This window comes from Taurulus bubalis (genome assembly GCF_910589615.1).
Source record: "Taurulus bubalis genome assembly, chromosome: 1".
NCBI lineage: Eukaryota > Metazoa > Chordata > Actinopteri > Perciformes > Cottidae > Taurulus > Taurulus bubalis.
Window position 1 is genome coordinate 28102594 of NC_136589.1, and position 26514 is coordinate 28129107.

The window sequence follows — 26514 nt, forward strand, 5'->3', positions numbered from 1 at the left end:
GAAACAAGCTACAGTGTCTACAGTACAGTTGTGAAACATACTACAATATGTACAAATTCTGAAACTTGCCGCCATAACAAAGGCTTTTCTTCTTCTTCTTCTTCCTCTTCTTCTTCTTCTTCTTCTTCTTCTTCTTCTTCTTCTTCTTCTTCTTCTTCTTCTTCTTCTTCTTCTTCTTCATTTACAGTCTTTAATTGACTGTGATCTTATTTGTGTCCCTATTTTGTACAGGATTTTGGCAAAATGCCTCCCTGACTGCTACTAATAATATTTCTCTGGTGTACATTACAGTTAATTGAAGTGCAGCAGCTGTCAGAATAATTACATGCTGATGTTTGCGATTTGGCAGGGAGGGATTACACTCAGCCACAAGTAGAGTTTCTCTGGACAGTTTCCTTTTTTTCTATTTCTTCTCCGTCCTGCAAGTCGACGTTATTTCAGCCAAATGCCAACAGAAAAGCTGGCTCTTGCACAGATGGTGGGAGAGAGAAAGATGGATTCTGTTTGCTTAATTAGATACACACTAAGGGACACCATGGAAAACGGTGGTAATCACAGGACAGGAAAAATATGTGAAATATGACAAAAGTGAAATGTTCATGGTTCAAGGTGTGAATTCTAACTACATACAATTAAGACATTATTTTTTGTTCTTATGTTCTTTGTGAGTTCAGAGTTCAAATCCATCCATCCAAATGACCACAACTTCTCCGGGCTTTTGTTGGTGAAGAGCAAATCCACTTTGCAGGAATCCACTGGACTTCTGCCTCTTCCACCTTCTCGAGGTCCACCTTCAGCTCTCTAAACGTCACAGCGATATCTCCGTTAACAATCACCTTGTCAAACAAGTGGCCACACTGGCTTTCTATGGTTTCAGCCAAGTTAATCATGTCCTCAAGGTCCTCTTCCTGTGAAAAGAGAACAACTGGGTAAATGAAGTGTAGTATCATGGTGTTATAATACCACTATTCAGCTCTTTTCATTGTTTGATTTGGGTGTCCTTTTATTATCCATCTAGTAAAAGATGAGATGAATCTGTACAGAAAGCAAGCAACAACAAAAAAAGCAATTGATGATTAATTATGATTTCAGTGTTAATCTGACAAATACTGTTGATGGAAACCAAAAAGCTAAAGCCTGACTATATGGCGACATCCTCCAAGAAGTTGTTTTACAATAATCTGCACATACTGTAACGTAACAGGACATGGAACGGAGCCTATTCAGCTATAGTCACCGAGGCGTAACACACCGTTACATGCTGAGAGAGCGGAGGAAGCCTTTTCACACCAGCTGGAGAACAAGTTGAAAGCACAGCCCTAAAAGATATTCCTGACACGTAGAAATAGAATAGGAGTAGAACGGACATTGAACTGATTTCTGTGGCCATTTGACGAGCACAAAATAAATGGTTACTGGGTAGTAGTGTGAGGCGGTGGGACCTTTAGACCCAGCGCTGCTGTTATGCTCATTTTGTGTAACCAGTGTAGTTAAAGCATGGTGGAATTGACAAGCTAGTTAACTAGCCAGCTGTCTGCTGGTTGGCTGCTGCTAATTCCACCATGATTAAATGCTCACGTTACACTGGTTACACAAAATGAGCCGAACAAGGTTGTCATTCATCTGGTGGATAAAGCATTAAGTTGTTCAATTTGACTCATTTGCCCTGGTTCTGTGTGATTTTCGCTTTTACTACTCCACTGAATGATTCAGTGAGACTTTTGACTTGCTGTTTGTCTGGTTAGTTTATATGGAAGTTAGCCCACTAGAACGGTAGCAATGGCAACCAAGCCCATAAACATGGCTGCCAGTCTGACCATCCAGCTACATTGATTTGAATGGGAAAGTCCGTTCTGCTCCTATTCTATTTCTGTGGCCTGAACCATGGAAAGGTTTTGGTGCTTGGCACTGGGCATCCCCCAGCCATGCTGCAACACAGGTGTCTGACCTCATGGGTTTAATAAGGGCAACACTGGCAGCCAGGGTCAGACAGTGAAGGAGAATCCAGATGGAGACTATGAGAGTGACCTGGCATCTTTTTGTCACACATCTACCATCAAACATACATGCTCTTGTTTGGAGATCTGTTTTGTTCACCTCATTGAGTCATAATTTCAATCCATCGCATATACACACAAGATGGTACCCTTCATCATGGACCAAAAGTACTCACCTGCATGTTAGTTATGACCACAAAGCCACCCACCGAGCAGCCTTGTAACCCCCCCTGTCTCTTAAACATCTCTTAAATGCAAACCACAGGCTCAACTACGTGTAAGGCAATGTGTGTGTACGTCTGGGTGGGTGCAATAAGGCAATAAGGCCAGGGTGTTTGACCTCACATCGCCCCTTATGTTACTAGAAACAGAACAAGCACCTGATTCACACATGGACCTGGTGGCATGTGCTTTGTGTGTTAATGTTGTGGTTTATCTTACTGAAAAGATCCTGACTGAGTTCTTATCCTCCTCATCACAGATGAATTTAGCTCTCCGTCTGGTGAGGCGTAGCTCCTCTATTCGTGGGGGCTTCACGAACACCATGTATGGTTTGAAGTCAGATGTATACACATGCTTTATTTTCTGTGGCGGCGGAGACAAAAGAGAAGGAGGTTAGATGTAGGCAGCAATAGTCATGGTACATAGTGGATCTCAACTTATTTCATGTCGAGAACCCTGATACACATTAGGTCATGGATTTCAAATTCACAAGATTTCGCTTCGAGGACCTCCATCTGAAAATATTTTGGTTGTTAGATATGATTCAGACCAGAATGTTATAGTTGTCAACTACAGTTGAAGAACTAGTGAAACCTGGGATCAGAATAGTCTCTCTTGTGACTCTTACTCACATTGGGCTCGCTTCTGGAGGGAATTAAATAGTGAAAATAAACTACACACAATTTTTCTGGGGACCTTCTAGAACTCCCTCAAGGACCCCGTGGTCCCCTGTTTGTGAACCCCTTATTAAAGGAATACAATAATGTGAAGATCCCAGCTCTTGAAGTAAATGTTAAATCATCTTAAATGTTGTAACATAATATGGTAGTTTTGTGTAGAATGAAGAATCCATGACGGATTTCTTCCCAAACTGTATTAATGATGTACAAGCAATGATGTGTAACAGCCTACTGTATACATTTCATTAATGTTCATTAATTGTTTTGCATTTTATCTCCTTATTTCAAAATGTATCCTCATGTATGACAGTACTTGCTAATTCTCTTTGTTGAAGCAGGAAGAGGGTGGAGCGATAAATGCTTCTCCCAACACACATGGAATCACCCAATGCTATTTGTTAGCAAGGACTTTAATTGGGAGGGTGAAACAAGTTGAGGTTCATGTTATCCCTCCTTTACTCAGGGACCCCAACAAACCAGTAGCATGGACTCCGTCACTGGCTTCCCACCACTACACCACTGCCAAATGTGTTTGATGGCGAGGCCAGGAGAGAAGCACCACTGCCAGGAACTAAACCCTATTTAAAAGTCAGTCTTCTGATGAAAAACTATTACTGATGAGGCAATCGTCACAATTAACATTTAGTACAAAACAGTATAATGGCATGATACTCACACTAGGGTGCACATCCAGGAGGCACACCTTGCCTTCAGCCATCACTCTGTGCACAGAGTCCAGACTTGTTCCATAGTAGTGTCCTTTGTACCTCCCATATTCTATAAACCTTGAGGTCAAACAGAAACAGGGACAGGAACAGACAGGAAAGACAGCGAGACAGCATCAAATGGTTATCAGACAGCAGGAGAAATGGTGGACATGACTCGTATGAAAGGAGACAGTGAGTGGGATTATTGTTATTTCTATGGGAAAGCAAACCACAAGGGCGACACCTGTTTATGTACCTATGATTGAGAATATCCTCTTCAAACATGTGAATGGACACAAAATGATAATCTACCCCTTCAGTTTCCCGCCTTCTTCTTTCACGTGTGGTGTCTGAAAGAGAACAGGACGGCAGCTGTAAAAAGATGAGAAACCATTGTGTGCGCGGGAGGTGAAGGGGACAGGTTTGGATGTCTGTCTTACATGGTACAGTGACGCCGAAGTGGTCCGGGTCTGAGATCAGGAGCCTCCTCTTCAGCTCATTAACGCCAACGCCGCTGGGCCCTTGAGACAAAAAGATGAAAACACTGTGCTCCTTATGCGGGTATTCATTCCCAATATCTGTGTACAAATGTTTCCCTCACGACAAGTCCGACACTAAATAGGCTTAGTGATCTGGTGACACATCTGTCTTTATCATCAGAGAAGCAGAAGGGGAGCGAGAGAGAGAGGCAGACAGACAGAGCTCTGATTTCATACTGATTTCAGTCTGAAAAGGATTCTCCAACAAACCTTGCTCTTTTCTTTTTCCCCTCCTCCTGTGTCTCTCTATTGAACGTTAAATGCTCCTATGCCCTCTGGAAAATACATAGCATCACAATTAAACGTGACATCTGCAAAGGCACACAGTATCAGTGTCATTATAGTGTAGGATGTACAGGATGACGTGCACACACGTGCACACACACACACACACACACACACACACACACACACACACACACACACACACACTGCAGCATCTGGGATTTTCTTCTAAAGCAGGTTTCTGCAGTCCCAGATTGCATCAGGCTCTAATGGAGAGCTGTCTGAAAGTCGGATTCTTGACATACCTGCCTTTTCCATCACAGCGTTGCATGAGCTTGATACATTACAAAATATCAAGTTCATAGACTCTCCACTGTTACACTGTTGATGTATTTCACAGCTGCTCCACAGAACTGGAGAGGAGCATCATTGAGCTCTGAGGATACTTTCTCCTAACCTTTTTGTTTTTTATTCAAGAGTTACACAATCTGTAGGACTTAAAATGGCTGGCGGATCCTTTCACCAGCGGTCCCGGGGCATAAGGGTCTTTTATTTCATTCAAAGTGTGTATGCAAAGCAAACAAAAACAGATATATTTCCAACCTGGTCAAACATTGTCCAGCAGGTCCTGTTTTAGCGATCCAGGTTTGGGCTTTTCCGTCTATTACTCTCATTGCCAATAAGATATATATTCTTAATGATAACCTCCGGTCAATAGCCTTCACAGCAGACAGTAAAAAATAATCCAGAGTCGAGGTAAGCTCCAACTCAATTAAAGAAGTCTAAATCTAAATCCAAGCTGTCTTAACTGTTCCAGTTTGAAGATGGAGCACTTGGCTGACATTATGAAGGATCTTATTCCCAATCCACTCATCACTTCCTCGACATTCACCTTCATTCATCTCCTCCCTATCTGGTTTTGTTTTTGCACTTCTTCAGTTCACTGTGTTTCTCTCCTCTCTGCCTTCCACTTTTGACTTTTTGCTTCTCTCCTTTGGTCACAGACATCCTGCAGTTGCAACATAATATGACATTAAAAAGACCTTCAGCAGGGCTCAATGTATAATTCCCAGTGGAGGGATATAGCTCAAAAGTACATAGAGCAGGCCTGCAGGATTGGCAGAGATGTGAATCTGGGGTGGGCCACTTGGTAATTTAAGAGAACACAATATATTCTGACTTGGATTTCTCTGACAGTGTTTACGTGGTTCTGATGGGAAAAGATTGTTCTTGCACTCAGTGGGGACATACATCTTCATCAATGCATTACTTTTTCTTTTGATCAACAACAGCTTCCATAATATTGTCCTTTTAATGAATGGGATTGTGTTGTTTTTAATGTTTTATATGGACTAAAAAGGCAGTGGGATGACATAAAACAGAACACAATTGACCACAATGTGCAATGCTGTGCATATCACCACTGTAGCTACCTTGCTTTGTGTGCAATGTTAAATGCCGTACATGTCTCACACCAGTTGCTCATGGACTAATTCATAGCATTGGAAACTATTTTCCAAGCTTTTGGCACTATGCTTTCAAAACAAACTTTACACACAAGATGGAGCTTGCTGATTTATTTGGGTATTTATAGCTCATACGTACCAACCAGAACAACCAGGCGGTGTCTGTCTTTGGGGTCTCTGTGGTAGGGGATCACCTCTTTGTAGGTAGGGGGGTGAATTGAGCTGTGTACCCCTGTGCTCCACCTCCTGGACTGAGCTGCTTCTCTGGCCCGGCTGCTCTTTTGCCCGAGTCGGAAACTCCTTCTTAAACCAGCTGGAGGAGAAAGAGAGGGACCTTAGACCTGCTAGTTGTATTGCTGAAAATCTAGCTGGAGGACAGCCACATTGTGGCAGTCCTAAAACCTGCATTCACTGATTTGATTTGGCCAATTGAACGCAGTGCGACTCAACATCTGGCTTTTTGTTGTTTTATGAAGTTGATGTGGTGAATGTGTGAGGAAACAATCCTCTGACTAGTTTACACATCCAGCAGGGAGAGCGACATTAACTCAACTGGTGAGGGCAAGTCTTTTATTCACTTTCCTTTTAGTTCAGGTTTTAGTCTCCACCAGCCTCCTCAAGGAAATAGCTCTTTAGCTGCTAAATGCTCCACTAAGTTCACCAGCAATAGCTAACTTTGGCTGTCTGTCATTTTTTAATGGGCAGGTAGCGTACAGAGTTCCTTTGTTTAATTTTCTTCAAGATATTTTGCTGATAACAGCTGCCTGCTGTGGCTGGAATTGAGTTGGATGAGAGCGGTGAGAGTGAACCAACACAGTAGAATCGAAGGCTGTAAAATCCAAACAATAAGCTGAACGAGGGTAGAATGGTTTGTACAGTAAAGTCAAGGGAGACAGGTGATAATTCTCTGTGGGTTTGTCAACGACCTCTTTCACATAAAACATAATCATTTGATCCATTGTAAATAATACAATATTTGATCAGTGAAGCTTAATGAACACTTAAACACTTTAACTTAACTCAAGAATGCTAAATCCAGGCCATAATAATCCATCATGACAATGTATTTGGTTCATTAGTTTTGACACAACTTGCGTACCATCACACATTAATATGCTCCATAGGCTTGATTTATTCTTAACGTATACTTCCACGAATCACCAACATTGTTTCTCTTTGTGCACCACTTTGTCAACACTTTAAAGTGTGAATGTTAGAACTCTTCAACATTGTTAACAAGCACACAAGCATATGACAACAAGGGTCATGACAGAAGGGAGAGCTACATCAATACAGCAACCCAAACTCTGGAGTCAAGCACCATCCTGAACGGCACAAATCTCAGTCAACAGACGACAACTCGGGCTGTCATACGTCGCTTATAAACTGTCTGACAGCCAGCGTCTGCCATGCGACTGTGGTCTGGCCTGGCTTGGCAGGCGCGCTCTCTTTCATGATGTTAACTGCTGCTAAGTGATGCTGCCAGGCTTTCTTTGACGTCACGTCAGCTGCAATTTCACTTTGTAAGCATATCTGTCTATTTCCTTTCTGGGCTTCATTCTAAGAGACATGGCACTATGAGTAGAGATTTCAGACTTTTGTTTACACAGGATTTAAACTGATGATTTCACTAACAGAGAGTAATACATACTGTATTAAACATATGTTATACAGCATATGAGCTATCTTATTTCCTAGAATGAAATAAGGTCTAGAGGAAAACATATCGGAAATGTCAATCTTGAGTAATTCTGGCAGTGAAAATCATCATGTGTTGCTGAAAATGCTCTCAGCTGTAAAACTGTAGTACATTTTTGAAAATGCTGCAAGCTGTTTCTGCTTCACTCAACAGTATGAATTAAGGGTGAGAGTAGAGATAAGACTGCGAGGAGAGTGAATACATGCAACGCATGTGACAAACTGGACCTGGGCCCTTCATGTTAAGATGGCCTGATATGAGCCTTAACCTGCAGGGAGTGGACAAAAACATTCAGCACGAAAAGTATTACCATTATTATCACTGCTTCCCTTCTCTTTCAGCCACTCTTTGCTCTGATTGCTCTGCATACTGTCCTTTGGTTGTGCAGCATTGTTAAAAGTCCACATGCCAGACAAAGAGGAAACACAGAGTCTGAACCACGTCATCAGGTGAAAGCTGGCCTGAGATAAGATGAAATGCACATTATTAAATGCACATGACTTTTGGAACTGATACAATGCAACATCTGTAATTACCTTGTCTTGTACAGACGTAAGGAGCCTTTTTACAATCAGCCGTAAGTGCACGCCCACATATGAACATCCTGCACTGCTCATTTGCACACACGCAAATACACACAAGCACATCATATCCAATCCCTGCGATCAAGACAAATGGGATAAATGGCAAGGCTGAAACCACATTTACTGTTCTAGTATTCTCCCTCAAATCCCCAAACCACGAAACGACATCATCATATGAACTGGTTTGTCCTGTAACTGTAACCAGGGTCTCCTTTTGAGACTGTTTTTGCTCCATCTATTTTTATTGCAAGGTATAATATATATTTAATATGTGTGTTGTTGTGAGTTGTCATGTCCATTAGCCATGACTTTCCTTGTCTTCCATCATACTGGTCCATTCTCTATTGTCAATAGGATTTGAGTGGAACAATTTAAACATCTCACCAATGTGGATCCCTGTTATCGCTCCGTAGTCTACATCCTCCATGACTGGAAAAAAGGGAAGAGGAAAGAGTGAGGAAATTGTGGACACAAACCACAAAGAGATGGCACATGTATTGCTCTGAAATTAAATACTCAAGGTATTAGCATATGTACTAATCCATATTTCCTAATATTTTGCTTTGGAAAATCTAATAATAGTCTTATTTAGAAATGATATCCACAATTTAGAAATATTAATAACTATCTTTCTCTTCCAAATTGATTGATAGCTAAAAGCTAGCACAAGGCAGAAGGCCAGATACCATAAACCTGCTTGGAGGAACATTTAATATAATCTTTTCCATGTTGAAAAGACATGCATGGAGAATTATAAGGTTATTATTTTTTGGATAATACATCTCTTTAAATCTTAAAAACCTAAAATAATACATATGTATGTATATCATGTAAACTATGACTAAGTTTTGTAAGCAAATTTAAACAGACAGTACCTTCCCCCTCATCTGTGGAGCATGTGGAGAAAACAAAAGCAGTGAGTACAACGGGGTGGCAGCAGAGCTCACCCATGACCTTGACCAGGTTCTTCAGAGATGACCTGTCACCTCTCAGTTTAGCGCAAAAGGAGCTCCAATATGTTTATTGGAAAGTGGTAAAAGGTTTTATTCTTTTCAGGTGTGGGGATTTTACGGACACACGTTGGCTCGTCACCTGGTGGTTTGACTCGTCGAGGCGTGAACAGGGCTTTAGGTCGCTGGAGGGCAACTCTCCTGTAGACAGACAAATGAAACACATAAAAAAAATAGATAAAACAAGGCTGGATCAAAACAGGATTTAATCAACATGTGTTTTCAAGTGAGTAAATACCTCTCATGGAGCTGCTGCGAGGGGATGAGCCCCGCCCGTGTGTTGCTGTCCCCGAGGTGACACGCCTGCCACCAGGTGTCATCCTCCATGCTGACAATCTGAAGGACGTCCCCTCTCTTAAAGGCGACTGCTGCATCCTTGCACGGAACGGTGGGATCCTCGTTCGGATCATAGTCAAACAGAGCCTGCATGAACAGCTGAGGAAAGAAAATAAATTAATGTTTTTGCCTTCAAACAGACAAACAGGGGACAAAGGAAAATGCACTCTGTATCTGGAGATTATATATAATCAATTAATTCATTCCTCTCTTTTCCTAAAGCAGCTTTGTGAAGTTCTTCTGAATCCTAGATGTGGACTCAACATCTTTGTCCAGTGCTTTTTTACACATATGTTGATGTCATTTTTGAGAAATGACGATGATCATAGAAAATAATTTGTCTTAATCCATTGCCAATGCTCCCTGCTCTAACAGTTTCCAGCTTGGACATCCACTTCATGTATGTGGTGGTTGTGGCCATGAATTATTCTTAAACCCCCCCCCAAAACTTGAAATTTTCCACATAAGGTGTGCAGATTCATTGGTAATGTTAAATTAAGTTGATGCGGTTCAACACATGTGATGTGCAAAATGATAAATCAAGTGTTTAAATGATAAAAAGCTGTATATTGTAATAACGTTAGAGAGTGTCTTATCCTTGAGCTGGATTTACTTCTTGACAATGTGCGGCTGAAGTGACAGCACCGTGGCAAAAACACAAAATATAACCAAACACACAAGATGCCACTGATTTCATCTGTTTTTACTGAAACCAGCTGGGCAGCTTTCCCCATGCAGCCAGATTGCATGCTAACTAAAAAAAAAACATGGTGCAGAAATAAAAGGAGTTAATATTTATTGTACCTTCTTATTTGATGACATTTCTTCCTTGGAGGAGGCCGGGACTATTTTGAATGTAACTTCACCCTTAGAACGAGTCTGCGTGAAAAACAGTTTCAAGTACTTAGATATTTGAGAAAATTCTTATTTACTTTCTTGCCAAGGTTTAGATGAGAAGATTGACGCCACTCTCATAAATGTCTGTCTGGTGAATATGACGCTACACCCAGCCCTCGATGAGCTGAGCTTAAGATAGGAGCAGGACAAGTTCTGTCCAAAGGCAACCAAGCCAGCCTACCACCTACCAATTCTGTGATTTTAATGTTTGTCTGGTTTTTGATCCATATGTGTGGTGAGCTTACCGGCTGTAGCTCCATATTCCATATTGTATTTTCTTTTTTTTATTGTTGAGGAATCCAATAAACAATGTAATCAATAATGAATAGCCCACTAACAAGCATTGTCCATGGAGCCAATAAGATTATTATTTATTTTTAAATGTCGGCCTTATTCTTTAAGTTACAATGCTGAAGAGAAGAAAAAACAAGTTGAGAGAAAGAAGAAAGAGAGAAACAGAAACATCCAATGAGGAGACAGAATCAAATGTGTGTGTGACGAACCAAAAGAGTAAGGATTTCCTTTGGCTTCCTGTGCTCCAGTGGGACCCCGTTCACCTCTTTTAGCTCATCTCCTTCATGGATCAGGCCTTCAAAGTGTTGGAAATATATATATATATGGAAATTTGTACCAAATGCTCTTGATTGGATGACCGATGATGTTACTACAACCTAATACAATATAAAGGTAGAGCGAGAGAGTAGAGTGCACACAATAATACACTGTAAAAACTGTAATAAATAAGCTTACCGCTTTTATCAGCTGCACCTCCTCGCATGATCCTCGCCACAACAATAGCCCCAGAGGATTTATCCCTCTTAATTGTTGCCCCCTTGAGGATGATTAGTGAATGAAAGGATGATGAACAAACAGAGGCAAAGAGATCAAGCGATGGACAGTGACTATAACATGTTGGTTTGATTATAGTCGAGACAAGCTTCTTATTTAGAGTCACTTCATTCCAGTGAAGGACATTTGTGTCAAGACAAGACCATTTAGCAGGCGGCCTCCATGTAACACAAAGTGCTGGAAAAGGTTATCCAAATCAGCATTATTTTCAACAGATGTTATTGATTTGGGGAAAATCACAATGGAAAGAGCATCTTATGTAGCTGACTACAATCAGCTCATACTCGGGTGTAACCCTGTTGTCTGGAAAACGGGAACATGTTAGATCGATCAAAGAGACCATGTCAGAAAAAGGTCAGGCCCTTTGTAATCTAGTTTTGGGATCAATACAAAATTGTGTTCTCTATTATTGGTCCTAAGCACGTTCCACTCTCAAAGCTCAAACACACACACACACACACACACACACACACACACACACACACACACACACACACACACACACACACACACAGCAAAACAATGCCCATCATTAACTAAATTATTCTCAGCTATTCTTCTTAGAAAAATATTAAACTCCTCTCTGCCATATGGTTATGTTTTGGGAACCATTTGTTTCTCATTTATTTAGCAGGATATCTCAACAGATTTCAATGAAAAACGGTTATGATTTTCTTTCAAGGAATTCTTTTTAACATTTCTGCTATTTTCTAATGAACTACTGGATCTACTTATGTGAAATACAATCTGGCACATGTACCCCACAGCTGTGCATCACTATATGTATTTGATAAAGATCTTGATGCAGATCCCCAAAAATTAATCTGAACCTTGTTTTATTATTAAAATAACATATTTTAGAGGATTTTGTGGACTTGGCAGAGTATTTATAGTTTGGTTTGTTTTCAGGAATAAGTGACAATGTTTTGGAACAAGTTGGAATAAGGGAGATCATTCCAGTAGTATCAAGAAAATTAACTCTGATTAAAGACCTTGAAACAAGTTGATTTAAATCAGAAACAGAAAAGACATTTTCCCACTTCAACGCTCAATACGGCTTAAAAATACAAATTTCTAGTTTTGCAGTGGATATACATACACGCACATGCGTAAATATGCACACACACACACACACACACACACACACACACACACACACACACACACACACACACACACACACACACACACACACACAGAGAACAATGCTGAAAGCATGCTGTGCGTCACAGCAGATACGTATATGACAATAAAGATGTGGAAGAATTGACTGTATTGGATGCTGCAGGAACCTTTTCCTTATGTGTCCTGTCATTGCGAGTCCTGCTACACCTTGGCATCTGTGGCTTGAGCAGTCACGCAGTTTGACAACATGACATAAATTCAGTGACCAGAGAAAAAAATTAGCTGTCTCCTGGATATGTTTATTGCTTTGAACTGCCTGTGTGTGTGTGTGTGTGTGTGTGTGTGTGTGTGTGTGTGTGTGTGTGTGTGTGTGTGTGTGTGTGTGTGTGTGTGTGTGTGTGTCAGATATTACCGCTGGACAAATTACACATTTCTGAGTGCAGTTGCCCTGTTACACGGTTGTCTTAGCTTAAATACTTACATTTTAGTTTGTTATGCGTTCATTGCAAGGCCAGCTAGACTACATTAGAAACAGGCTGACAGGCCTAAAGTACAGTTGAACTCTTTTTCAGAGGCATATAAGAATATAGTTTAGAGAGTTATATGATAAGTTACATACCACTCTCATGTATATGTTATGTAGCTAGAGCCAGCAGGAGGTTATCTTAGCTTAGCATGGAGGATGGAAACAGCAGGAAACAGATGGCCTGGCCTTCAGACAGCTCCTCAACTTACTAATTAACATGTTATATCTTATTCCTGTTGTGCCAAGAAAATATAAAAATCAACAAACCTCTTAAGAGAGCTTGTTTCCCCCTGTTTTCCGTCTGCATTCGAAGCTAAGCTAACGGCATGCTCGCATTATTTGCACATTTAGCATTCAGGCATGAGAGTGAAACTGTAACTATTTTAGTAACTCTCACCAAGAAAGCAAGTGTATTTCACAAAATGTTTAACTAATAATTCAAGCCTGAGATAAATCTGATTTCCAACTTGACCTTTGGAACATGAAGACATGTTTACTGACCAGGGGGTCTTTGGTTTTGACCAGACTGACGATTTTGACCGAATCCTCATCGTCCTCTAGTGCGTCATCGGGTATTGGTGGCAGACGAGGCTCAAAGTCTCTCTGAGCTACAGCGTCATGGACAGACAGGAGGAGCTGTCGAGGAAACAGAAATACAGTGAGGGTACTGATCTGTGTTCAGGTATGTCATTTTGGATTCGAGGTGTGGAAAGGAGCGAGTATCCTTAAACCACTTTGTATGGAAAAGTGGCGCTGGCTAAGGCCAACAGTATAATGAAACAAAACAAAATGAAAACCAACCTGTTGGTTGTCACGCTATTCAAATTCATTATTGTGAGCAAATGCCATGTGAACTCACTGCAAGAGTCTGTTAATGTAATGCCGTCCATTCCAGATGAAAGCGCACTGAAGAACCACTGACACCAGTTTTACCAGTGCAGGTTCAAACACTTTAGGCCGACTCGTCTATAGATGGTTTAATGTAATTGTAAAGTTGAAAAAAAATGCTAAACATTCAAACAAAATTGACACAAATCACTATTGACTAATCAAAGGTGACTGAGGCTGTGCAAAAAGTCCAATACGTTTGACTGGCCTGGCACCACTCACTACAGCAATTTAATCCAGATACAGCACTTCCCTTTTGGTTGCAAACCTTCAGTTTTGATGGTGCCAACATGCCAAATTTGATTTAGTCTGGAATGTACTGCCAGCCTGATGTGGGCCACCTGAAAGCAACCCCCTGTACTACTGACAGTCGTACTGGCTCTCCTCAAACCTCACAAACGTCTCAGAAGAAGCTCTTTTCCAGTGATGGGACTCACTATCAATGCCCAGACAGTTCATTTAAGTTAATTCTTTGTTTACTATGGCCGTGTCAAAGCTCCTGGTTTGTTGTTAGAAAAACAATATTCTGGTTTAATGTTTATCTCTCACTGTGAGCCTGCACAAGGTACAATTTAATGTAATAAGAAAAAAAGTGGAAGGGGGGGGGGGGGGGGGGGGGCATCTGATCATTTGAACAATCAGCCATTCCCTCTGTCCGTTATATCCATGTTGTCCATCAACAGTTGCCCTGCTCAGAAGCTGCCAGCGCGTGAGCAATGTGTCTCTGGACACTTTCAGAGACAGGTTTTCAAAAAACAAACATTCATTCACAGAATGTTATACCCTGAGTCTCTCATAATAAGTATGTGTGAGCTCCTGCGTTTGGGCCAAGAACAAACAGGTCATTAAGACTCTTTAAACAAACCTGTTAGTTCTCGGCTGGCTTCGGCTCCTCATTAAGAAAAAACACGACTCCTGCAGCTCACTGGAAAACCAAACTCTCTCTGTGTGTGTGTGTGTGTGTGTGTGTGTGTGTGTGTGTGTGTGTGTGTGTGTGTGTGCGTGCGTGCGTGCGTGCGTGCGTGCGTGCGTGTGTGTGTGTGTGTGTGTGTGAGAATTATGACTGTCAGCAGAACTGAAATAAGGAAACATGCCTTTGAGTAGTCTGGGCCTCTCCATGAGTGAACACTAATAAACATGATTAGAGAGTAGATTAGTTTCAATTTCAATGTGGTTAATATATATCAGGGCAAAAATGTTTAGATTACATTACATTTCAATACAACTTGCAGTTGAATGCATTTGTCACTTTGTGTGAGCCATGTAGGCCTTTTGATGTACACATAAGCTCCAATGTTCAGTCACCTGAACGGCATCAGAATCGCTCAGATGAAGCATTCCCACATGGGTTTATAGTTTCTCAGATTACAATGCTAGTGTTAGCTAGGTCAAGAATAAATGACTGAACGTGTAACCACATCATTCATGAGTAGCTTTCTTTCATTGTTAATGATCCATTGGGGCGCTGAAATAGAGGGAAGCAAAACAACATCTTCTAATTACATTCTTGCTTAGTAAATGGTCTGTGTGAATGGCAATCATCGGTTATGCTTCAGTGACAGAAAACTGCACTCTTGCACAGTTTGGGGTATGTTTATGTATGTGAGTGTGCGGTAATATTACAGATGTTAGGAAGTCCCTTAAGGGAAAAGTTTGACATGTTGGGAAAACGTATTTGCTTTCTTGCCAAAAGTTAGACTCCATTGGTTTGTTTTCTGTTATGTTGGGAGTAGGGCCCCAGTTTGACTAGCATGCTGTGTCCTACCTGTTATGTTGGACTCCAGCTTGTAAGCTTGAATTTTAAGCTTTGAAGATTGAAATAAAAAAGAATTAAATCCTTGCGTTGTTTCTGCTCCTTTGTTGTTTATGTCTATGTTTGGGTCCATCCCCTGCTGCCTGTTCTCCAACCTTGACAGCCAGGCTATAGTTTCTTCCCTCCATTCTAGTCTTTGTGCTAAGCTAAGCTTATAGGGCTGTTATTAAAGGCAAAAGAGTGGTATACATTTTCTCTGATAATTCTTGGCAAGAAAGCAAACAAGTTTATTTCCCCAAAGGTTTTTGTGTATTTCATTGGTAGAAATGATGTGATTAAACTGGACAAAAGACTTGCTGGGGGAGTTTTCGGTTGACACAGACAGTGTGTGTGTGTGTGCGTGTGTGTGTGTGTGTGTGTGTGTGTGTGTGTGTGTGTGTGTGTGTGTGTGTGTGTGTGTGTGTGTGTGTGTGTGTGAAGCTACACTGAACACGTGGAAGGAAATACTCTTTACCTTAAAGTTGGGTTTGGAAAAGAGGGCAACCAGTTCTTTGACTTCGTCTCTCCAGCCTTGGTATATCAGCTCCTCCGCCAACTGGAAGCAAAGGAAAGGAGCGGCAGGATATGTGATTTCTGAAACTGAAACTTGTATCTTATTCAGACTGCAGTGACACATACTGTCCATGTTGCCCCGTTCACCTCACTAGGACTTTTTCTTCTTCTCTCTCTTCTTGATGTTAACTTTTTATCAGTGTTCCTGTTTTGGTTTTGTGCCTTTTAGCCACCGCCGGGGGGGTATCCCAAATGTTCAAGGCTACACGACAGCTGCGGCGACGGCTTGAACAAAGCAGCCAACGGCAAGTGAAGAGGCGGCGATTGACTGTGTTCAGTCGCCCGTCTTGTCAAGCATATTACTGTAATGACTTCTACTGCTTCAAGATGTCGAGGCACACTCCAGAGACACAATGCATGAAGGTCATGAGTTTCCACTGTGAGCAAACAGAAGCCTCTCTGAGGGGAAACAGACCCATGGTTTGGCCCTTCTAGTAGGTCCTGATGATTTAAACCAGGCGGAGAGTGACTGTCTCACAGAATCCAAAGCAAAGGGAGTGAAAAGAAGGAGATGGAGAGGAGTTTGGGGGAGAGAATAGAGATAGATAGACAGAATGGAAGCATGGCAGGAATTACAGAACAAAGAGTATAAAAGAGGTGAAAGGATAAGGAAGAATAGAGATAATGGAAGGGGAGTGTGGTTTAGTTATGGAGAGAAGAACAGATGGAAGAGAGTAAGGGGAAAAGTCTAAAAAGAACATCCTTGTTTCACACGTTGTCCAGGAACAAGAGGGGGAAACCAGAGAATCAAAGTGGAACATGACCAAAATGTCTCAGGGAAGGTAGTGGGATAAGATGGAAATATAGGAGTGCTTGTTTGGTAACAGGAACGAAGTGGACTGGTATATGAAATATGATGCACATCTGAAGGGAATATACTGGTCGTGTCGTTTTGAGCCACAACCATAGTGGGAGCCCTCTCTGTCTCTTGAATCTGAAGTTAATTGTATTCCTTCAACCTTTAACATTTAACTACACACAAATGATTTTAGCAGCTTTTTGCTTGGCACTGTCCTCAGTGACCTACATTCTGGCACCTAAATAAAAAAACGATATCTGCTACAAAGCACAGCCTTTTATGTGATAATAACAGAGGTGACCGAGTTTCGATATACGATTGAATAATTCACTACACATAAATAGGACATTCCATTCATGCAAGGCATCTGTATGAGGAGGAAACACTTTTTGGCAGTGTCTGTGTTTGTTTATCTGCAAAAGATGTTTGGAGAGAGTCTCTTACGTCTGAGGCCAGACTCACTGCATGCTCTTGGACGGGAACGGGGCTACGCTTCTCAAAGCGCCTCAGCCGCTCGTGGATCTGTCAAGTCAGGAGAGTATCACAGTAAAGGTTTTCTCTGCAGTAAAACGTATACTCAAAATACTCCTTACACGTATGGTACTAATAGCATTCATTTATATGGATACAATATTGTTTATTGAAAGTCCTGCAATGGTACCGTGACTAGAACACAGCCTCTAACGATTTCAAAATAAATGTTAGGATGTATTGCAGTTCAGTTAATGTGTTTTTTTAATGGTGGTGGAAAGTAACTCAACATTAAAATGTGTACAACATGCTGATGTATTACATGACTTACTATAGAGGTTGATATTTTACACACAATATCATCAACTTATGAAATATAAATGTTTACAGTAACTACAATACAGTCCAGTAATAAAATAAAAAAAAATCCAGATAAACTATAACATTGAAGTGCCACTTACATAGTAATGCATTAGTATTAATAATGTATCAAATATATAAAAGAGTAACACTGACAGCAGCCATTTGTCCTGTATAATACTATGTAGGACATGTATGGCTACTAATATTTTGATTATTTAGATACATTTCTCTGACAATACTAGAAAATTGTGATTAAGTAACGCTTTGATTGCATGACCATTTATTTGTAATAGAGTATTTTTACACTGGTATCCTAAAAAAACAAGATCTGTACTTTGCTACTAAAATAAGAAAATAGATGCTGTAACTGAAACAGATGGAAGTAATCAAGCACAACTCATTGTAGCACAAACGTGTCTTCACCTTAAAGAGCAGATGAAGCTTCTTCTCCATCAGCATGCTGTGGAGGAACCTGTAGTCCTCCTCTCTGTCGGTATGAGACTCTGCTACAGACATCACTGAAGATAGCAGCTTGCAAACACCTGCAGGAGAAGAGCACGAACACACACACACACACACACACACACACACACACACACACACACACACACACACACACACACACACGCACAGTCAGGCCGACAAGTATTTGAACGGTGACCCAATTTGTCAAATTTTGCCAATTTACACGACTGCAATGGATTTTAAATGACGCAGTCAATATGTGGTTGAAGTGTAAACTTTCAGCTTTATTTCAATGGATATAACAAAACTATTGCATTAACCGTTTAGGAATTACAACTATTTTTACACAGTCCTCCACATTTTCAGAGGCTCAAAAGTAATAAAAAGAAGGAATGTACTGGCAAGCTCACCAACACCAAAAGGCCCAGAAGACCATGGACGACATGTAAAGTAGACGTAGCAGAATTCTTTCCTTGGTGAAGAAAAACCCTTCATAACATGAACACTGAGGTCAAGAGGACTGGAGGATGTAGGCGTGTCTTTGTCAAAGTCTTCAATCAAGAGATTGCCTTCATGAATCTGAATACTGAAGGTTTCCAAACCACTGGAACACTGAAGAACAGGAAGGCCAGAATAGACTTTGCCAAGAAAATAGCTGAATAAGCCTGATCAGTTTTAGATGAAGGTTCTTTGGAAGATGAAACCAAAATTAACTTGTCCCAGAATGATAGGAAGACAAAAGTGTATAGAAGGAAAGGAACTCCTGATCAAACCACATCATCTGGTTAACATGGTAGAGACAGTGTTATGGCATGGGCTTGTATGGCTGCCAATGGAACTGGTGTTCATTGATGATATTTTAAATCCATTGCAGTCGTGTAAATAGGCAAAATCGGAACATTTGTTTGACCATCTAAATACTTATGGACCTGACTGTACGTACACCACCTGCACCTGTTACTAACTCAGAGAGCTTGTTTTTAGGATTATGAGGTGAGGTCAACAACCCAAAGATAGAAATCAAAGGTTAAATGAAGGGTGTGATAACAAACAAAATAAAATCCTATAAGGAAGCCTTTCAAAAATTCACTGTTTGGGGATCATTGCTTTATTTTCCCGTATTACAGATATGTTATCAATAAGTGAGGTGAAAAAAACAACCTAATGTGCTCAAATTGCATACTCCTTGCCTATCATGTTCATATAACCTGTTAACCTGCTACACATTGGATATACCTCTGTGTTCTGTCCGGCTTAGCATCCTCCTCAGTCTGAGAACAGAGAAGATCAAGATTCAAAATATTGAAACCCTTGATATATATTTTTTGGTAACTTGGTCCATATTTCTTGTTTTCACAGGCAAATAGGGAGACTTGAGTATGACAAAGAAGGGGGGGAAATGATGAGAGAAAGGACTTATTTTTTTCACAGGGTATGTAAAAAATGCTTTTTCTGAGATATTACCGCCCCCTATTGCTGATATAAGATATTTCAACATTACGTTAAAGCACTGTTCCACTTTCCATACAGCTAAATTGGTAAACTATTAAATCAGTTATATTCAGGGTTCTTTTTCTTCATTTCATTAAACTTAACATGTCTGCATGAATGACTGACCAGTATTACTAAATACATAATTAATGTCCTCTACATTAAATAAACTGATTTGTACTCTTTCTCAGACCATATTTTTTTTATCCATTAAAGAAAATATATGCAATTATGCAGAATTTCATTTAAAAGCAAGATAATTGGTTCAACAGAAATCCACTGATAATAGAATCGCTAAAGAAATATTGTTCAGAATTCCTCAATTACATCACAGTATCACAATACTAGAGCCACAGAGATATTTGTTTTTTACTCACCAGAGACATTGCATTCCATAAGGCCTAATTCAAGCAGGCCATGTCGCTTAGTGCCTCATGAGTATGAGCAACATTTGAACATATACTTGTATAGAGAGGTTGTATAGTGTTCGACTGGTCGGATTGTCAAAGAAGCTGTCCCTTGTTCAGTCAATATGTGTTCAGTCTGATCTAAATCAAGCCAGCGGGCAATCAATACAGCAATCAAAGAGCATGAGGCGTAATGTTCACTTTCCACATTTGTCACACAGATGTAATTAAAACTGAGGTCAGCAGTTACATCCTTTCAGTAACCTTTTATTTGATTGTCATTTTATTTTAATTTCACACTTGGACTTCTCTTTTGTGATAAATTACCATGGTGTTCTGGTTTAATCCGTATAAAAAACAAAAGAAGTGGACAAATTAAACACTGAGGTTTTTACGGGAGTTTGAGTGCTTGGACTATTCCTTGGCTGAGCGCAGTGACCTAATGGAGTCTACCGACAGCTGCCTGGGACAGATTCAGGCTTGCAGTTTCCTCCTGCTCCATAAGCTAAACTAACAAACATGAGAGTGGTGTCGCTCTTCTCGATTAACTCTCAGCAAGAATGCTGCTTCCCAGGAAATCGTGGCCCAAGTGGGATGGTCATAACCATCAAATGTCAAAATTGTCTAAAACTAAAGTATTATGGGGCCAGTTATTTAGGGAAAAGATTGACAGAGAGACCAGGTCTCAGAAAAAGGACAACAAAACTGTATCATAAATTAAGTTTAGAAGGAAAAACATTTAGTTGTGGATTGCATTTGCTTTTGACGTATCACAAATAAATTTCAAATAAATCCTCAGATGTTCAAGGTCGGTGTGGTGGATGGGTCCTAAAACACTGGGCTTTCACCCAGGAGATTGCTGCATGTTTGTGTCCAGTGGGAAAAGTAGAAGTACTTTTGTTGCATTTTTGTTTCGTTTCAATTTTGTAGCCATGATGTTCTTTCACTTAACCTAGTATAATGTGTTTTGCAGCATGTTTTATATAGTTTGGTTTTAATTTACGACATTGCCCACGCTTCAAACTGTTAAAAACTGCAACTGAGGAAATATGTTTCCCTCAAAAGGAAATTAAGAGTGCAGTTTAGTTTTATGTGCACTTCATTCTGTAGGAGACAGGGTTGTAGTATGTGAGAGGCCATGAAGGGAGGGTGTTGATGTCAATTAATCCAGATTAATTCTGGAGAGCGATCCCAGTTAACACTGATGTATACAAATTGTTACTATGACTAGCTATCTGCCAGAGTGACGATAAACGCGTTGAGATGTTTTTCTTTGATCACCTTATTCTGCTAAGGTGAGACAGACACAAATTGAACCTGGCCAAGGTGGAGTAGAGTTGAAGTTCGAACCACTGGCAGAAGAAAAAAAAATGGTAGTGGGATAGAGGCCAAACTTTCCTTTTGTGGAAATCAGGGAGAGAAGTAGTAGTTTGAGCAGCATTTAAAGGACATACAATTGCACAGACTACAATCCTGCAGTATCAATGATCACGCCTTGCAGTGTTGGTTGTTTATATACACTGACAAGATCACATACAACAGTATTTGAATATGTTTATTATGAATATTTATATAATACAGTATAGTTTTTGTACTTAGTAACATTCCCCAGTTCGTCTTGTGTGAATACTTTTTTGAATTGTTGGCCGACTGTACATTTATCTTGTGTTTTTATCCTCTCACATAGGTCCTCCAACTTCCCTCTCCTATGTCTATTAATGAAGTCCGCTGAGCTACAACATATTATAGACAGGTTTTAGTCAACATGTTCACAAAGCCTAAAATAATTCAGATGGGTTGCCAGTTTATGGTGGCCTTACCGGGTCTACGGCATTTAGTGCATAAGTACCCACCACAAGTAGCACCTGAAGACTAGGGGGGAGCTTACTTAGTTCTGGTGAGGCAGTTAGAGTGACAGGGCAGCAGTGATGGGTGCTTCTGCTGTTCAAGTGTTGGACTCTGTGTGGATCGGTTTGTGTTTTGTGTGTAGGCAGTCTCTTTGTTTCTTCTATTATGGCTTCTGTGGTCTTGAGTAGGGTTGGGTACCAACACGTCCGGTACCTACCGGACCGAAAGGCAACGCAGATTTCGGTGCTTTCTTCCGGTGCCTGAGCCGATTTAAATACTTTTTTTTTTACACTACTCTGTAATGTTGCTCGGTATATAGATACTAAAAAGGTAGCGCAGTACCCGTACGTTAAAAACGATAGGATTTTGATGTATCGATACTATTAAAATAGCGCGGATCAGAGCGCACTCCTCCACTCTCTGTTGTCCGCCTGCATGCAGAGAGGTGCTGGAGGGGGCGGGGCTTCCAGCACTCACACAATACTGACAGCGCGCGCACAGAGATCGCTGCAGACACGAGCACGAGCTTTTGAACGTCCGTCCTCGGCTTGCTGGAACAAATCTCTCCCAGTTGATATGAATGATGACGTGTAGTCCAGTAAAGCAGCAGTTTGTAGAATCCAACAGTGTCTGAGTTCTGTTGCACACGGTCCCAATCAGGCCACCTGACGCTTGTGTCTGTTCTTTTTTTAAAATGTATATTGTTTATAGTTTGAAATTAAAAGGTTTGAAGCTGTAGTTTGAAGACAAGTGTATTGTATGTGTTTATTTATTTATATGTAAAGTATACTTTAAACAGTTAACATATTGTTCAATTTTAAGAAAAGGAATTGCCATGGCAATTTAAAAGTATCGGTTTAGCACCGGTATCGGAAAAAACCCAAACGATACCCATCCCTAGTCTTGAGAGCTCTGGAGGAGTTACCACAGCGCTGGTTGTTTGTCAGGTTTGGATTGGATGCTGTCGGTCTGAAACTGGAAGCATTTACTGCTCCTTGGTTTACTGGCAAAACATTAGTGACCAGGGCTCTCAAGTGTCACGCATTGAGCGTGACTGTCACGCATTTCGGTCTTAAGTCACGTCCTCCCGCCACACATCGTATTTCTCACGCTGAAAAAAAACTCTAGGCTATTTAATGTGCCGCAGCGCGCAAACATGACCTGGTCGCGATGCCCTCACCATGGAGGAATCAAGCACGTCTCCCCCCGAATCCCCTGGACTCATCAGCCAATCAAAAAAAAAAAAATGGGCTACACGAATAGCCAATCAGAGAAACGTATCTGTTGTATCTGAGTGAAATGTAATCCAGCAACCAATAAAAATGAAGCTAATAATAATATGGGGGGGAGGAGGCGCATACGGAGGCGCAGAGAGGCGCATACGGAGGCGCAGAGAGCCCTGATAGCCCTGATAGTGTATTGTGCTTCCTGCTAACTGCATGTTTTGTATTTCGGTTCTTGTGTTCCTGGACTCGGTAATGAGCGCATTGCACAGCCTGTTGGGTGTCTGAGTAGTTGGACCCAGTTACCTTGCAGGTGTCAACCTTGAGAACCTGAAGACTCCTGCTGCAGTGTGCAGTAGGTAATAATGGTTCATATGGTACACAGTTTGGTAGTCAAAGGAGGGATGTGGTGAACTGTGACTGTAACCATCAGCACTATAGTTCAATGCCTTGGTTGGCGTGAGCTGTTTTGTAGTTAGGTTGCCTCTTTATGCTGTGCGTCTGTGGGCGACTTGGTTGGCTAGTGAGCCGCTGTGTCAGAAGGACCTTCTGGATTTGTGTTTGTTTGTTAGCTGGTAATAACCACTTGTTTCTGCATCTTGATGCATGAACTGGCCCCCCTATGAAACCTTGCTGTTCAATCTTGTGCTGTTTAATAATGTGTCATCTGTCTTGCCTTCCTGCCTTACTGGCCTGCACTAAGGCCGGTAAGACATCTGTAAAGTCTCAATTATGCACTCTAAATCCATATCAATAGATGTATCACAAAACTATCTCTCTTTCTTATAGTTTTATTTTACTTACTACAAATGTAAAATATCCTCATTTATCACTTAAACTCATATCTCTACAATCACGTGTCAATTATAAAATTAGCTTATAATATATATTTAAAACCTTTTTAACCCCGGTTAAGCCCCAGCCAATTTTCAGAATGGTTTGCATACCTATACTACAGAATATCTCCTCAACCACAGGGGCTATTTGAATAATTTAAAAAGGTATAATAGACATAAAAATGTCCTCTTTTTAATTATGCATATCATAGCTTTTTTCTACTAATGGTACTATATGTTAACAGTATCTCTGCAAAGTTTGACTTTGATTAAATTAAGTTAAATATTTTTAGTAATTCATTTAGTGCATATTTCGTGTACCGTTGGTTTAGGTCCGCTGAAAGCAAAAATGCCCTAACTTTCTTCCTGGACCTTGGAGGCCTCTGGTTCCACAACAGAGGGGCTATGCTCAAGTAGCTGCACCAATACTACGTAAGTATCATTTCATCCATAAGTAAGTCATATTTCAGTTTTTGGGCTGGAATATGGTTGATATTTTGCCAAGGCTTTATCTGACAGTGGTTTTGGCGCAATTGACGGATTCTGTAGGTCGAAAGCTTTCCAGAAAGGTGTGCCAATCCTGTGTGGCATCAAGCTAGGGATATACAAATTTATATTTTCATAACTTGGGGAGCTCTATCGAGTCACTTTCGTTCTGACTGTATGTAACGTTAGCCCACAGTGAGCTATGAGCTAACGTTACATGCACCTGATGCATGACTACGACCGGGGTAGATACGGTTGATGAGGTTGATTAACCATGTTAATGTCTTGCATTAAACTGGATGAAGATAAGCTTAAGTTGAATGAGCCATTAAAACCTTAAAAGTCGCTAGCTAAAGACAGCAGCAGCATTCAACATCACATTTTTTAAGTAACTAACGTACATAGACAACTTATGTTAGGTTAGTTAGTGATAGCATGTAGTGAAGGTGAGGCACAAGTTATTCATTATTTGCTTGGTGTTTTTGATGAAATAATTACACTCAAACAGTACATTGATACTGTCATAGTAATACTTACTTTTTTTCAAAATAAACACACATAAGTATTTATTTACTGTGCTTTATTTGTAATTATTTAAAAGTGCATATTTGTTTTAGAATAAGCACATTAGATTTGCATCAAGTTTATCAATGGGAAACTTCATCCAAAAAATGAGGTCTGTTGAAGGACATGCATATAGATGTCCCGTCCAAAAGAAGAGGAATCGACAGTGGGGTTTACTTGCTGCACTGCAACAAGACCTTCAGCTGACAAGGGGGCATACAGTGAACCCATGCTCTGGATCAGCACCATCAAGTTCCTCTTCTTGCAAGTGTTCTGCTCGCAGGATCTGAGATGGACCAAACACATACATTAATTACAATTATAGCCATTGCCTCGTTTTGTTCACATACTGTAGACGATCTAATGTTAATATTTGTTCATTTAGGTTAGAGCAGTGGTTCTCAAACTTTTTCTGTCACGCCCTACATTGGAGGAAGAAAAATGTTCGGGCCCAACCGTCCCAACAAAATTGCAACAAAAAGGTCTAACTTTTTGTGACTCCTCCATCCGTGCTTTTTAAAATAATATAATGAAGAAAATTGAAATCCCTTTCAAAAACTAATAACATGTGCAATCACTTTATTAGAACAATGCAAATAAAGTTCTATCTGTGCAAAAAATAACTAATATTTGACAAAAAAATACTTATTTTGGCTGCAAATAACTTGTTTTTCCGTGAAGACATTTTCAAGATAATAACAATAACGTTCAACCTGTGCAAAACAGAATGAGTGCAGCTGTGTGAGCATCATGCTGTATCAGTATTAGTGGCTGCAGTGAGCTGCTTTCCTCTACAAATATTTTTTAAACGGGGTTGTAGATTTGATACAGCTCTCAATTAATGCTCAATGTTGAACTTAGATCTGTTTTCTGTTTTGAGAGACGCAACAGCAGAAAAGTCTATCTGACGGAGGCTTTTAGAAAAATTTGCGCATGCGCAGTGTAACCTGTTAACGGCGTAACGTAAACATTTCCACAAAAGTACAGGCATTTCTTCCATGTATTTATTAATGAGGTTTTATGTCCGTGTACTTTGTACTTTTGTACGATGTCAAGTTATCATGTTCATGGGGAAAGTGGTCGTCCTGAAACCACAAGGTAGGCGGTTCGATCCCTGGTCTCTCCATAGTTTCATGTTGAAGTGTCCTTGAGCAAGATACTGAAGCCCCAGAGCAAACAGCAGCACACTGCCCCTTAATTACTAAAAATCGGTAAAATGCAGAGAATAATGTCCCCACTGTGGGATTAATAAAGGATTATATTAAAAATGTATATGTATATATATATATATATATATATATTTATATATATTTATATATATATAATAAAAAATCATACAATTTTTATTTTATTTTTTTAAAACAGCATCACACCCGCCACGCCCCACCTGTAACACCTCCGCGCCCCACTAGAGGGTCGTGCCCCACAGTTTGAGAACCACTGAAT

General features: G+C 40.4%; 1 protein-coding gene across 1 annotated transcript; it reads right to left on the reverse strand.

Annotated features, from left to right (window-relative positions):
• Window positions 1-677: 677 nt before the first annotated feature.
• LOC306741418 (MAGUK p55 subfamily member 7-like) lies at window positions 678-18264 on the reverse strand (the record flags this gene model as incomplete). Its single annotated transcript, XM_079223699.1, has 16 exons — window positions 678-908; window positions 2439-2582; window positions 3576-3684; window positions 3863-3956; window positions 4047-4127; window positions 5976-6149; window positions 8504-8548; window positions 9212-9270; window positions 9368-9564; window positions 10270-10344; window positions 10866-10951; window positions 11113-11194; window positions 13364-13498; window positions 16018-16098; window positions 17359-17436; window positions 18172-18264. The coding sequence occupies 16 exons, from the start codon at window positions 18262-18264 to the stop codon at window positions 678-680; spliced, it is 1764 nt and encodes a 587-aa protein (XP_079079825.1).
• Window positions 18265-26514: the final 8250 nt, after the last annotated feature.